Consider the following 15,280-nt stretch of genomic DNA (forward strand, 5'->3'; position numbering starts at 1 on the left):
TACAGGGAAAGAGGATCACAAAAACCATATGCAACTACATATACACAGGACATGAGCACACACTCACGCACACTCAGAATGTATTGTATTTCACCTACACAGAAGTCCACCAATGTAAATCTGTCCAAAGGTACGATCAGGGAAGCTGACAAGAGGGGACAAAGAGAACAGTTACCCCGGGCCCTGGGAGAAAGGAGGGCAGAATTGGGTCCTCACCACATTACATGTATTGGGTGAGGGGACCCGTTCAGATAACTTTGTCCCAGGCCCAGCCAAAATATGGTAACGGCCTTGGGTACAGTACGCAGAAGGCAACATGGGTGCCGGTCCATGTTTGGTGCCGGTTCATGTATAGTTTTGGTGGATTGTATGTTGTTGGAGTGTGCCGGTATGTGCAAATGTTCAAATGTTACCATGACTTTGTATGCCACGTACCAGGAGTGAAGGCCTAACTCGAGGGGAAGCGATACCACTTATGGTTGCATATTTTTTAATGCTAAACATAGGGCAGAAATCCTCCATTGTAAACTTCCTTAAATGGCCCAAGACGTCATAGTGTGGGGGGGTACCTAGGGTATATATTGTGGCGTTTTGCCAACCGAACTCCAGATCATTTTGTGAACGGTACCTCACGTATCTGAAGCAAGCTGTTCTCGGGTTGGCCAACTCTTCACTCTTGGTACGCTGGTGGCTGTTAGCAAGAACTTTGAAGACAATAAACGCAACAACAACGACTGCTGAAAAACACTGTGTGGGCTGAAATTCTTCCAAAACGAGACGACAGGACCAGGCCTTGCGCCGCCCAGAACCGGGGGCCCGAGGGGCTCGAATTTCGGCAGAAATCCACTTCAATCCCTTGCTGATTTTGTTGGTTTGCCTACTAACAAAGACATGATCAGTCAATAAATGTTATGATAATATCTATTCTAATATGGAGAGACAGAATATCAAAAAGAAAATCCAGAAATTAACTGAAGAGAATATATATTAATTTATTTCCATTTCATCGAGCAAAATAAGTATTTGATCCCCTGCCAACTGATGACAGTTCCGGGCCCACAGACCAGATGGGCACTTACGATCAACTTGTCATCTGAATTAAAGACACCTGTACATACTAACATGCATAAAAGACACATTGAATCAGCAGAATCAGTCCATAGTATGAGTGAATCAGTCACACTCCAACCTCACCAGCATGGGAAAGACCAAAGAGTGGTCAAATGATATCAGGGACACAATTTTAGACCTGAACAAAGATTAAATGGGCTGCAAAGCCACAAGAAAGAGACCGAGTATTAATGACCCAGCTGTTGATGCATTTCTTCCAAAATGTGAGGAATACAAAATGACTATCCATCAGCCTGTCTGGGGTTCTGTACAAGATTTGACCTTTCGTAGGGATTTGATAATCATGAGAACAGAAAGAAATCACCCTAGAGCTGTACGGGATGAAGTAGGCAATGATATCAAAGCTACTGGGACCAAAATCACTGAGAAAACTACTGGTAGCACTTAATGCCTGTAGTGCACACATGGTACCTCTACTTCAGAGGGAACCTGTGCAGTCCCACTTGAGGTTTGCCAATGGACATCAGACTGGTTTAGGATATGATAAGGAGGTGCTGTAGTCAGATGAAACCAAAATCAAGCTGTTTGGCATTATCACAATTCAATGTGTTTTGAGAAAGAGTACTGCTGTCTGTGATCCCAAGAACACCCTCCTCACCATCATGCATGAAAGTGGTATCATTATGGTTTGAGGGTGTTTGTCTGGCCAAGGCACAGGACAACTTCACATCGTCAACGAATGGATGGAGGGAGACATGTAATGTGCAATCCTGAGTGCAAACGTCCTTCCCTCCACCACTACACTGAAGGGTGGGCCATTTTTGGATCTCCCAACATGACAATAATACACAACATACAGTCAAAGCAACGAAGGAGTGGCTCAATAAGAAGCATATTAAAGTCGTGAAGTGGCCTAGACAGTCTCCAAATATTAACCCTATAGTAATTCTATGGAGAGAACTGAACCTCCCATTTACCAAGCTACAGCCGCAAACTATTAATGTTTTAGAGATAATGTGCAAAGAAAAATGGGCAAAAATATTTTCTACTATATGCACAAACATCGTCATCAACTAAAAGAAGCATCTGACCTCAGTGCTAGACGACTAGGACTTTGCCACAAAGCACTTTATCTTCTTTAGCTAGAGGGGTCAAATACTTATTTGCCTAAATTAAATACAAATAAATTAAAATATATTATTTTAAGTTATTCTCTGGAATTTCTTTTTGATATTCTGTCTCTCCATGTTTGAATACATATTATCATACATTTATAGACTGATCATGTCTTTATTAGTGGGCAAACCGGCAAAATCAGCAAGGGATCAAATACATATTGGACTCACTGTATACACGAATTGTTATACAGTCCCTCCAGGATTTTGCACTGGGATTTTGTGATTTTTGCGGTCAAAATGTCTGATTTTGTGGCGGCATTTTCTCATTTTTTGCAAAGATTTTGCGGCATTTTTCATTTTTTGCAAAGATTTTGCACCCCTTTCTGGGTTTTTTTGGTAACTGAAAACCACAATCAGTCTAAGCAGGCTTAAGACAAAAGAGAGAGAGATTCAGAAACACTTCCTATATAATAGAATAATAAAATATTGTCAAAAACTGCCAGAGCGTCTTATAAGCCAGTGCGTCCAATGTGTAAAAAAAGCCATGGCCGCGACACTCATAAATCTCTGTCGATATTTTAGAACGTCTTCGGGGGAAAACGGGACTGCGCGTTATGAAAAAATACTTGTGGGTATAATGAAGAGCGTCGCGGGGTACAGTAGCCAGGCTGTATGCAAGCGTTACAATGTCACCTGTTGGAAGACGCGTCTCTCTCTCTCTCTCTCTCTCTCTCTCTCTCTCTCTCGTGCTCGTATTGCAAGCCGTTACATATTATTTCCTTGATGCAAAGTTGTGATGGCATACACGGTATCGTTGACATGGTTGTGTGCATGGTTGCATGGATTCGCAAGACTTTATTGCAATAACACAGTGAAAGCGTGGAAGGGCCGTTCACTTCCTATCTCGGTGTCCTTGACTGAAACAAGTTGCAAAACTCCAAACTTCCGAATCCTTTGCGATCGGCACTACAGTGATTGTTATCAGAAGGCTTGTGCCTACGCATAGACATAGACCCTTAAATTACCACTGTTGGGAAAGTTACTCAAAAACTGTAATGCACTACTTATTACATGTTACTGTCATTTAAAAGTAATGCCTTACATTACAACATTACTTTTTTTGAAAAGTAAGGCATTACACTACTTTTGCATTACTTTTAGTTACTTTAGCCAAAATGACTGGAAATAAGGATTTGGCAATCTACAGTGCAAATCTATGAGGTGGCATGACTTTCACCTGCCATCCACAAGTCGTTTTGGAAGCCTGCAGACTGAAAACCAACATTTTCAGGAATTGCATCTTACCCACATACAATATTGATTCACCAATACAATGATTAATCCTTTCTCTTCTTACCACACCTTACCATGCACACCAGCGCCGTTAAAAAAAAAAAAAACTATTACGGACGCATGCAGCACAGGCTCCGTTGCACTTGGCTGAACATAAAGCCACCTCACTGCACTACGAGTTTGAAAATTATTGTTGATAAAAGAGCAGATGCATGCATTGCTACAGTAGGCCCATTTTGAATATTAATTATATAGCCTACAGCACACCGGGGAAAATGTCTTATCAATGAACGAAATTATAGGCGAAAAAAATGATTGCGAGGATACCAGCCAGTCAGTTTGCAAGCTCGTGGCTCATCTGAATCATGTGACTTTGTGCGGAGATCAGTTTGTCACTCACTCACAACTCTAGAACTATTATTCTTTACGCGCGCTCAGTCAGCACCGCGGCCAGCATATTCTGCGACTTTGCGCAAACAGCTAGTTCTATTCATGCAACTATTGCGCTGGAATTTACAGTGATAGGCTACAGAGTGATGCAACGACAGCAAACATTTTCAATGGATTTATTTCATTTTTAGCGATGTTGAGTTGAACAAAAGTGAGGGGGGTGCAACGTACTCATCCCCCCGTCGGATACCCTGCCGTGTCCCTGTCTCGTGAGAATGGGATGCATCCCCTCCTTTCCTGACTAATTTGGTGGTGCTATGGCACCTCTTCAAATCGTCAAATTGTTTGTAGGCTACTGTTTTTCGATGTGGAACGCGGTTTGGGTTTCAAGTACAGTGTGCATTTAACTGAAATGTTCTTGGCGTCCTTATTTTCAATGAAGTCAAAGTAGTGGGCATATACCCATCTTGAAAACGAGCAAGCTGGATCTTCTGGATCGGTCATCCTTTGTCAGCCTGCCATTTCGAGAGACGAAGCGTGAAAGAGTAAGCAATGTTCTGCTTGGAACTTTAAAATCTCTGCGCGGACGTAGGCCTACTATCAGATGCAATAGCTGATCTCGCGGTGATCCGCAAACATTGTATAAAGAAAACAAAATACCCACACAAAATGTAGGTGAAAAAAAATGTGTTGTAATGTGCAAGTTACTTGCACTGTAACGAGGACATATTACTGATTTTTTCCCCTGTAATCAGTTACATTACTGAGTTACTCAAAAATGTAATGCATTACAGTAATTAGTTACTTTTGTAACTCGTTACTCCCAACACTGTATATTACAAACATTAGCGAACATTGAAAAAAGATCAGACAACGACTGTCGGGTAGCATGCTCATGAAAGCGACAGGGGAGAGTGGAGAAGTTGCGCAAAAATGTAACGTAAGATGTTTGCTACTGTGCGACAGCACCGCCACTATTTCATGACTGCATACACTTCTTCATCATGGATAAATGGGCAACAATACTTTTTCCAGCCAGGATTGCACTGAAAAGTAGGCTACTGCTGTTAAAAAAAAAAGGTCACGGATGTGCAGCACCGACGCCTGCGTGTATGTGTGAGGGAGGGGAGGAGAGAGACGCGGTGCAGCTGAGCTTTTTGACAAAAATATAAATCAATAAACTCCACAGAATGTTGAAGGGGACAAAGGGGAAAATTTGCGGGGAATATGCGGCTTTACAGGAATTACGTGGCATCGTGAAATTATGCGGAATATCATTGAATTTGCATTAATCCATGCGATCGCTGAATCGCGAAAAACTGGAGGGACTGGTTATAGCAATATTACTGTGTGTGTGTGTGTGTGTGTGTGTGTGTGTGTGTGTGTGTGTGTGTGTGTGTGTGTGTGTGTGTGTGTGTGTGTGTGTTTGTGTGTGTGTGTGCGTATATGTGAGTGTGTCTGTGCATGTGTCTGTGCGTGCGTGCGTGCTTGCATGCTTGCGTGTGTGTGTGCGTGCATGTGTGTGTGTGTGCATGTGTGCGTGCGTGCTTGTGTGTGTGTGTGTGTGTGTGTCTCTGTGTGTGTGTGTGTGTGTGTGTGTGTGTGTGTGTTGTTGTCTCTCTAGAGTGACCGTGAGAAGTCGGAGGGTCTTCCTGTGGCTCCCTTCATGGACAGAGACAAGGTCACCAAGCCGACAGCACAGATCGGCTTCATCAAGTTCGTACTCATCCCAATGTTCGAAACAGTCATGAAGGTAAGTGGGAGAGAGTCCGTGCGTGCGTGCGTGCGTGCGTGCGCGTGCGTGCGTGTGTGCATGCGTGCGTGCGTGCGTGCGTGCCAGGGTTGGAAATAAGCACCCGTCCACCCGTCAAGGACGGGTAAATTTCAGGGCTAAATTTTTCAACCCACCAGTCACTTTGAGTGGTAAAAATAGCTAGTGACTGGTAGATTTCATAATCTATCTGCCACAGTGACTTGTGGGGAAAAAAATTAAGTTCCACCCCTGGTGCGTGCCTGCGTGCCTGCGTGCATATATGTGTGTGTGTGTGTGTATCTATATTTGTACAGAAGACATGTATCTCAATCTCAAAGGAATCGAATTAGTTGATTATTAAGAAGAAGACAAATATTAAAAGTTAAAGGCATGCTTAGTGGTTTGCTCAGGATTTGGAAATCATAGAATAATAGACTCACATTGCTCATTCATAAAACACAACGCATATTATACACAGGGAGGGCTGGACTAATTTTTTGTTTTGAGTACAAACCTGAATCATGTTAATACTCCTCTCTTCAGTTGGTGGACATGTTATCTTTAGGGGGGAGGGTGTCGAGCATTATGCACTTAATCTCTGCTGCACTTTAAGGGGGATGGGGGGGGGGGGGGGCTGGGGGGGTCAAGCACTGGTGTCACTTTTACCTCTTATTGTACTTTACTTGAAAACCTGTACTTTGTTGCCTTTTTGACAATGACAATAAATTATTGAATCTTGAATCTTTAATTTCTAGTTCGTAACTATGGCACTGTCAATGTAAATTTATCATGAAATTTTCCTTCCAGGGGGGCCCACTGCAACCTGTAGCCTAGGGCCCCAGGCTATTATACTCCAGCCCTGATTAGCTCCTTATGACATGGCATTAGGGCTGCACGATTATGGAAAAAAATCATAATCACGATTATTTTGGTCAAAATCGTAATCACGATATTAATTTTTTGCAGATTTTTTTGAAAATTATATTAAGATGAAATATAACCAAGAATGAATTATATACGGGATGAGCAAAAAAAAATGAATCGTACAAAGTAATAATTATGTAAAGGCAATAGCATGAAACGTAGGTGGACAGATTTCTGGCCAGAAACACCATCCTGTCAGTATGTTCTGGCTTCAAGGACGCTCTCAAAGGTAGGTCACTATTGCCACGATTAAATCACGACCCTACATGGCATTATAAAGTACCTGTTACCAGAAGGACAATGACCAAGTCATGATGTATTACCAAAGGCCCCATGCACTTTCATAGTAGTGTAGTAGTACTATAGTAGTTAACTTTCAATGTCTATTACAGCGTGTCACAGGAGGTACGGCGTGCATTAAGGGGCTACACATAAAAGGCAGTACATATAACATAAGACTGAATTGCATTGCATGTCTAGCCTGATTATCATCGACTTTCAAATCTCTTTAAGACTTGGTCTGCTACTGGTTGATTGGTTCCTGACAAAGTGGGAGGAGTTCCCGTTTTTTCAGGAGATCAGAAACGATATTTACATGGCTCTCAGCCTGACTAGGAGCAGCGCCGAAGGTGTTGCGTCACTAGGAGGGTATGTCTGCAATGGCTGGAAGATTACAAAATTCCATCTGAAACTTGCAAGTGTATATGTAAAAAAGTGCTTTTTACGTGCGGGTTTACGGAATCCTTTTTTCCTGTTATGCGTACATACATTGTTAAAAAAAAACATGTGCGTGCGTGCGTGTGTGGTATGTGTGTGCGTGCGTGTGTTCATCCGTGTGTGTGTGTGTGTGCGCGTGTTTGCGTGTGTCTGTGTGTGTGTGTGTGTGCACGCGCGTGTGTTCATCCGTGTGTGTGCGTGTGTGTGTGTGCGCGCGCGTGTGTTCATCCGTCCGTGTGTGTGTGTGTGTGTGTGTGTGTGTGTGTGTGTGTGTGTGTGCGCGCGCGCCTGTGTGTTCATCCGTGTGTGTGTGTGTGTGTGTGTGTGTGTGTGTTCATCCGTCCGTGTGTGTGTGTGTGTGTGTGTGTGTGTGTGTGTGTGTGTGTGTGTGTGTGTGTGTGTGTGTGTGTGTGTGTGTGCGCGCGCGTGTGTTCATCCGTGTGTGTGTGTGTGTGTGTGTCAGCTCTTCCCCCAGATAGAGGAGATTATGGTGCAGCCCCTGAGGGACTCGCGCGACCACTACGAAGAACTCAAGCAGATCGATGACGCCATGACCGAGGTACAACCTCACACGCACACGCGCACACACACACAGGCACACACACACACACACACACAGGCACACACATGCACACACACACACACAAACACATACACACACACACACAGGCACACACACGCACACACATACACAAAGGTGTACACACCCATGCACTCAGACACGCATGCGCACACACGCACACACAGACACACACACACACACACACACACAAACTGCATGCAACCATAGCTTCCTTGCTCACTTGTGTGTACACACACCCACACACACACACATGCACACACACACACACACACACACACACATACACACACACATATGCACACACACACATACACACACACACACACACACACACACACGCATGCTGCATGCACCCATAGCCCCCTTGCTCCCTTGTGTGTGTACGTGTACAGCAGTCTACATGTTGCTGTCTGTGCTGCATCAGCAGCCCCATAAAGGGCCGTACACACACGTCGCTGCTTGGGGTCAGAGGTCAGCGCAGGAGAGATGGACTAAAGGCCCGTACACACACGTCGCTGCTAGTTACTCGCTCAGCGAAGGAAGTCAATAGAATGTCAACGTGTTCCAGCGAGACGAGCAGGCGAGTAGGCGAGCGCTGTACAAGCGATGCAATGTGGGCGGATCCCGAGTTGAAAATATTTTAACTTCGAGCGAGGCAAGTAAGCAAGTAACCAATTGGAATGCAGAGCTCGGTAATTCTCGCTTGTTCATTGGCAGTTAAAGTCGCGGGAACTTTCAGCCAACGTTCCATGATAGAGTGACGAGTAGGCGAGCAAGCGAAAAGCTAGTAACGTGTGTGTGTACGCCGCTTAATGCACCCCGTTCCACTGGTGGAACACTGTAATAGACATTGAAAGGTGTGTGTGTGTGTGTGTGCGTGTGCGTGAACGTGAACGTGAACGTGTGTCAGTGTGTGTGCGTGTCTGTGTGTGTGTGTGTGTTTGTGTGTACTATAGTAGTACACCACTATGACATTACATAAGGCCTTTAGTAAAGCTTGGTCATTGCCATTCTGGTAACAGAAAATTCATAATGCTAACACTTAACACCAAATGCAAGGTTCCAAAAATGGACCTCTCATCCATAACCTTATGGGAGATTGCAGTTTTTTTGTAACTTTGACTGTTTTTGCTGAACTCTTCACACAGGCGCACAAACTTATCACCAGATCAGCTAAACTTAACTTATAGCACAAAACTGCTTTGTAATCAGTTTGCAATTTTATAACACACACACTTTGCTAAATGTACAATCGATACAATCGGTTTGTATAACACTCATTTTGCATAACCGTGAAGAGTTCTGTAAAATCAGCCAAAGTTAGGAGAAAATAGCTATAGCAATCAGGAAGAAACAGTAAAAACACTAGAAGAATATTAGACTCTGCTCAGACTAAAAAACACATACCTAACCTTTCCGTGAAGAAACGTTAGCTTTTAATTTCATAATTCACTAAACAGAAAAATGCACATGTAGTTATGCACACTGGCCACAAGGGGGACTGCTGAGTCGTGGATCAGCTCTTTCTCCATTTGGCACAGAAACCTGTACTCAGCTCTCCAACACACACACACACACACACTCAGGCACGCTTGCACACACACACACACACACGCACATGCACACACACGCGCGCACACACTATGTCTGTCACCCAATGTGCTAACATACAAGTGTGTGTCTTTTGTTCAACGAGGCACAGAAGAAAAAAAGTGAGAGCATGTCCCTTGGGGGGAAGAAGAAGTGAACTTAGTAGGCCGGTCGCCGCTACCGCTACTGCTATGTGTTGCGTGTAAGTAACGGCAGCTGCAGGTGTGGCTGGTTGTGTGTGTGTGTGTGTATATGTGTGTTAGCCTCGCGACGCCATCCTATGTACTCCACCCAAAGACTTTGGCTCCGCACATCGTCTGGCAAAAGCCTAGAGCTCGGTTCTCTCAGTGTTTAGTCAACCAGCAAACAGTTGAGAGTGATGAGGCGGAACTCACCCGCGAGCTCTGTTACTGATTGGTTAAGGTAACTATATTCACACTTTCGTTTTGTTATTTGTTTGCTTTTGCAAAGCTATATCGTAACAGGCATGCTAATAAAGCACAATATGGATTTTAATTTGAGTTTGGAATTCCAATTAATTTAAATGATAGAGTAAGATCAGACCATCTACCACCCTCCACGGAGAAGGATTCCTCATGGCTTTTGCCAGACTGATTGACGGAGTCAACAGTCGGCTTTTCGCCCAGGCTGTGTGTGTGTGTGTGTGTGTGGTGTGCAGTGTTGACCTATTCTGCTTTTCTTTTACCTCTTCCGAAGGTGAGGTGGTGATCTCTTACATAAGCTATTTCCTCCTTTTCTGATCTCTTATATCCGCCTTTTCTTTTTTTATTTCTCTTTCAGAGGTGTCACACCTGTGCAGAGTGTGAATCTGTCCATTCTTTATCACCCTTCCAATTCTCCTTTTTTTTCTTCCAGAGGTGTCATTCCCATGTGTAGAGATTATTCACATCTTATTCCTGCTGCTTCATGTTCCCATATGTTTAAGACATTATTCAAATATACTGTATGCCAGGGGTTCCCAACCTTTTTCAACTTGGGGCCCACTCGAAATTGTCAAAAATGTTCAGGGCCCACATCTGACCCAATAGAGAATAAAACTCAAATAAATCAACACCAACACACACCAAAATGTGATTATTATTTTTGGAATATGATTTCAAGGCCCACTTGGAATATCTTCTGGGCCCACCAGTGGGCCACAGCCCATAGGTTGGGAACCACTGCTGTAGGCCCTTTCTTCCACAACACCATGTTCTCACATTTCCGAGTAAACTGACAGCATGTGCCTTTCTCCCCGTCATGGAACATAGGGCCTACATTTGAATAAATTCTTAGAATCCTCCCCCCCTGAAATCTATGTGCACTGCCTGCTCTGCGTGACAGCCCATTATGTTCTCCTGGACTTAGACTGAGACTTCTAGTTAACTGGACTTGGACTCATAGTTGATGTATGAGTGCAGACATTGAAAGAAAGGCCATTGCCTAGTTCACAGAAATGCTATTGGCTTACCTCAGGGGCCCGGGTTCGAAGCTGGGTGGGCCATCTCTCCTCCCCTTTGCCACACAGTAGTACACATTTGTAAGGTAGGGTGAGGCAATAAGGCATGTAAGAAAGCCCACCACACTGCACACAACAAATTTGCATTTATTCCTCACCAGTGCAAGGGGGCAGCCCCCAATGGCGCCCCGATGGAGCATTGCGGCGGGACAGTACCATGATCAGGGTACCTCAGTCATGAGGGAGAGCACTGGCTAATTACTGCCCCCCTCTGGCGGGTCGGGAGTCGAACCGGCAATCTTTGGGCTACAAGCCTGACGCCCTAACCGCTTACCCATGACTGCCCTAAATAGATAGAGCAGTCATAGAGCAGGCACGCGTTGGAGACCTCTTGATTATGCAAGATGTTTCACAAATTTCTCATAGCCATAGACCTACAGTACATATTTCATCTGTTTATTGGAATGACTTAACGGTAAAACCTGCATGTAGATGCTTACATATGTCCACTTTTTAAGCCTTAAGCCTATTACTAGACCAGACATACAGTATTTGGCTAGTGTCTATTAGGAATGCCCTGACGGTCTGTTATTCGACGGCCTTTTGATGCTACCGTGGTGTGCAGTGTTGCCAGATGTGTCTGACCAAATCCCGCCCAAAGGGTTCTGAAAAACCGCCAAAATGCGCTAAATTCCGCCCAAATTCAACAAATTACATTGACTTCTATGGGCCCAAAACGGCTTAAAAAAAACGCCAAATGGCCAATTTTTCCAGTTTTTGCCCGCCGACGCTCATCCCAAGTATCCCAAATGGCCGGGCACCCGCCCAATCTGGCAACACTGGTGGTGGGAGTATTCCGCAAACTGACCATGCATTCAGTCCTGAATGGACCAGATGCAGCCTTGTCATTACCATGGAACTGAATGCAACAGGACGGAAATAGCTCCTAATTATGATGCAGTTAATTTGTCCATAGTACAGCAGGTGAGCCCTGGATGAATGGGTGCCTTGATGTACGCTACGTAGCTATTTTGTTGTAGTTGCTTTGGCTCATTTCAATGTGTTCAAATGTGTTTTTTTTCCAACCAAGCTTGTAAGTGGTCTTGAAAACGCAAAGAAAACCCCCCCAAAAAAACATACCATCAAAAAATGCATTCAAATCTGATCTGGTCACGTCACAACATGCAAAATACGTTTGGGCCGAATCACAAAGATTAAATGAGTACCTAAATTACTACAACAGGCAGGCACAAACTGCCACACCACACGAGTGCTGGCACCCTCCACAAGGCTTGTTACACCAATAACAAGACGTGCTTTAGTTACAGCCAGATTGGCTTTTGAAGTCCTTAATAGTCTGTGGGAATATTTTGGCTGTCACAAAGATACAAGATGTGTATGTGTGTGCATGTGTGTGTGAGTGCGTGCGTGTGTGCATGCTTGTGTATGTTAAGCCAGGCTCAAACTACACGACTAGTGATTGTGTGTCCGATTTTGGCGTCGGGGTGCACAGCACACTAGAAGAGAATCGCAACTGTCAATCTTGTCGCTGCTCGCAGCCACCGAGACAAATCCCGACATTCTATTTCCAGTCGCAAATATCAAACAGTGTTTGATTTCTACTATTTGCGATCGGCGACTCTTTGAGCTGCCAAAGTTCTATCTTAGAACGTCGCTCACGACGAGGAAATCTTTCCCGACAATCGCTTGCGATAGTCCTGGGGGGTAACGTTCCAGCGATTGTCGTAAGGGGGGTTTTCAGCCGAGAATCGGCGCGATAGTCGTGTAGTTTGAGCCAGGCTTTAGAGGCTTTGGTGTTGGGTGTGTTTCACTATGCAATTACCGCTACTGTTCAGAGCTATTCCACGTGTGTTTTGTGCTAACACACTTCTTTTTTCGCCGTTGTGTTTTTCCTCTAAGGTGGATGGGCAATACCTTTCATTTGACCGCCGATCTTGAGACTGAGTTTCGTAATTTAGGCAACACCCTGTGACCTGTACAGCATCTCATTACAGGGCTTTGACCTCTCTGACACTTGTACGCTCCTCTGTTGCAGGGCTCGCAGTTTCTATTGCGATTCCAGAGTGCGAAGCGCTTCTCGTTTTAAGGGCATCAACCTGTCCCCTTCCCTGTGCCACCACTCCAGGCCAGAGGGGGGCGCTAGGTAGCCTGAGGGGGTACGCCAAATCCTGAGCCAATGAAGACCCACGTGCCCCCTTCATGGGCACATGCCGGAGAGGCCTGCTTTCTCTGACCTTTCACCTTTCTATGACCTCTATCACCTACTGTATGTTTGACCTCTGGGGCCTATACTAAGAAGCTGTTTCAGGAGTAAACCAAGTTAAGTTAAGACGTAAATCGTGTAACCGCAGAAATACACCAGCGGCGATCTGAGCGAGTCGCGCGACGGAAGTAATTGACTTTGTATTGAGTCGAGAGACAAAAGCGATTCTGGAGACTAGAGCGATTTGCGCGACGAGCGCGACAATTTGAAGTTGAAATCTTTTCAACTTTCTATGACGCGGTTCGGCGACAAGCCGCGACAGCCAATGACTGTATAGAGGTCAGTGACCACAGCCAATGGGAATGCTTGAATGCTTTGCCTTCTGCCTGTACGGACATACTCTAGTCTCCTCAATCTCTCGTATCGCTTGCTGCTACACTCTGTCGCTTGAATCGCGTCGCCGCTGGTGTATCTCTGCGGTAATAGGAGAGCCTGGAGTCCTCATGTTCAAGAATAACCTAATCTGGTTTACTCCTGGTGCAGACTCTTAGTATAGGCTTCTGGTGTAGCAGTTAATCCGCCTGCCCTGCGGCTAGATCTTTGACACATTAGTGAAAGATGTTTCTCTTTTTTAACATGATTTGAAAGTCATTCACTGTACAGTATGTGTAGCTGTGTGACTAGCTTAGATCCATTGATGCCACATTTATAGTAATGGCCTTACAGTACACCATGCTAGCAGCCATATAAGAACCGTTCCTTTTAAAATATATGACAATGGCCTTGATTAAATGGGACTTTTAATTCAGAATTAACTCCATTTAATTCTGAATAAAACTTATTTCCGCTTTGAAAACACTTCCCAATTCGAAATTAAACCTTATTCCAAATAAAGTGGGTGGATTATTCCTCTTTAAATTCCGAATAACTTTATTCCTATACCATATGAACTTTAATTCCGCTTTAAAATGAATTCCAGCCAATGACGCAGACTGAGCTCCAGGTAAAGAAAAAAACTACGACTTCTTCCATACGAAAGTTTTTGCTTAAAAAGCCCAAGTGACTGTTAATGTTGTGGCTACCACGGATTGATGTAAAACTGCACCACAAACTGAATTAGTTCAAGTTCAAGTTCAGCACAAAAGTTACTCCACCTTACAATTTGATCACGCTGTGTTTTAAGCTAGCCGGGTAAGCTAACAGATAGCACTTTAGCTGAACCAGACCAGAGAGGGTTACTCACATAGGCTGAGCCGGGCTGGGGGTAGAGGAGAGGAGAGTAGAGTAGAGTAGAGTAACTTTATTAATCCCCAGGGGGAAATTCAGGGTTACTAAGTCCGAAAAGCAGATCATCAGCTGTCCAGCTAGTAGGAATCTCCTTGGCAACTACACACCCTTGGTGAAATTTGCGTGACCCATACGCGTGCATCCTCTGTCCAATCGAAATGCTTTCTATACCCCAGACATTTATTCGGAATTAAATGAAAGTGCAATGTAAATGACAGAAAATAACTTCCGAATTCCGAAAACTATTTAATTCTGAATTAAAAACTTTGTGTAAACTTAGCCATCATTCACTGTCTCTATGTAACTGGGCTATATCTTAGGGTCATTGATGCCATGTTTTCAAGTACTTTGTGACAATCATACACTTTAAGTTAACATGTCTGTGTGGGTCAGTGACGTTTCAGCAGCAGCACACGTCAGGGCGGGCAACATTATAACAGCCAGTGCCACTGTTGTATGGATTTTTGTTTGTTTGTTTGTTTTTAGTGGACTATCTAAAAAGCATATTCATTGCCACACACCAACTAATTACTAATTCATTTATAGGCATTAGATGCCGTTGCATCGCCTGATGTCTGAGCGCCCCCAAAAACGCTTTTTAACTACATGTATGTACCAGCAACTAGACAATCTTTTCACACAATTTGACATTAGGATCATTGATGCCATGTGTTGACCATATACGTCACAGGTCTACATGTAGGCCTACCTGTCCTGCCATACATTATTGTCACGAGTCAAAAGTGTGCATGTACCTGCAACTAGACCATGTGTTCTTTTCATCATTCATGACAATCATTTTACTGTCTATATTGAACTGTGTGACTGTAGCTTAGGGGCATTGATGCTCTGTTTTAGTGAATGACCAAGT

General features: G+C 44.2%; 1 protein-coding gene across 1 annotated transcript in view; it reads left to right on the top strand.

Moving 5' to 3' along the window:
- The window catches only part of pde9ac (phosphodiesterase 9ac), a 45,746-nt gene extending 30,917 nt beyond the window's left edge, over positions 1 to 14,829 (top strand). Inside the window, exons 16-18 of the mRNA XM_063206029.1 lie at positions 5,497 to 5,625; positions 7,730 to 7,825; positions 12,955 to 14,829. Coding sequence (XP_063062099.1) covers positions 5,497 to 5,625; positions 7,730 to 7,825; positions 12,955 to 13,005 — 276 coding nt within the window. The 3' untranslated portion in view covers positions 13,006 to 14,829. The remainder of the gene's footprint in view (positions 1 to 5,496; positions 5,626 to 7,729; positions 7,826 to 12,954) is intronic.
- The last annotated feature ends 451 nt before the right edge of the window (positions 14,830 to 15,280 follow it).

The sequence above is a fragment of the Engraulis encrasicolus genome, chromosome 9, assembly GCF_034702125.1.
Source record: "Engraulis encrasicolus isolate BLACKSEA-1 chromosome 9, IST_EnEncr_1.0, whole genome shotgun sequence".
NCBI lineage: Eukaryota > Metazoa > Chordata > Actinopteri > Clupeiformes > Engraulidae > Engraulis > Engraulis encrasicolus.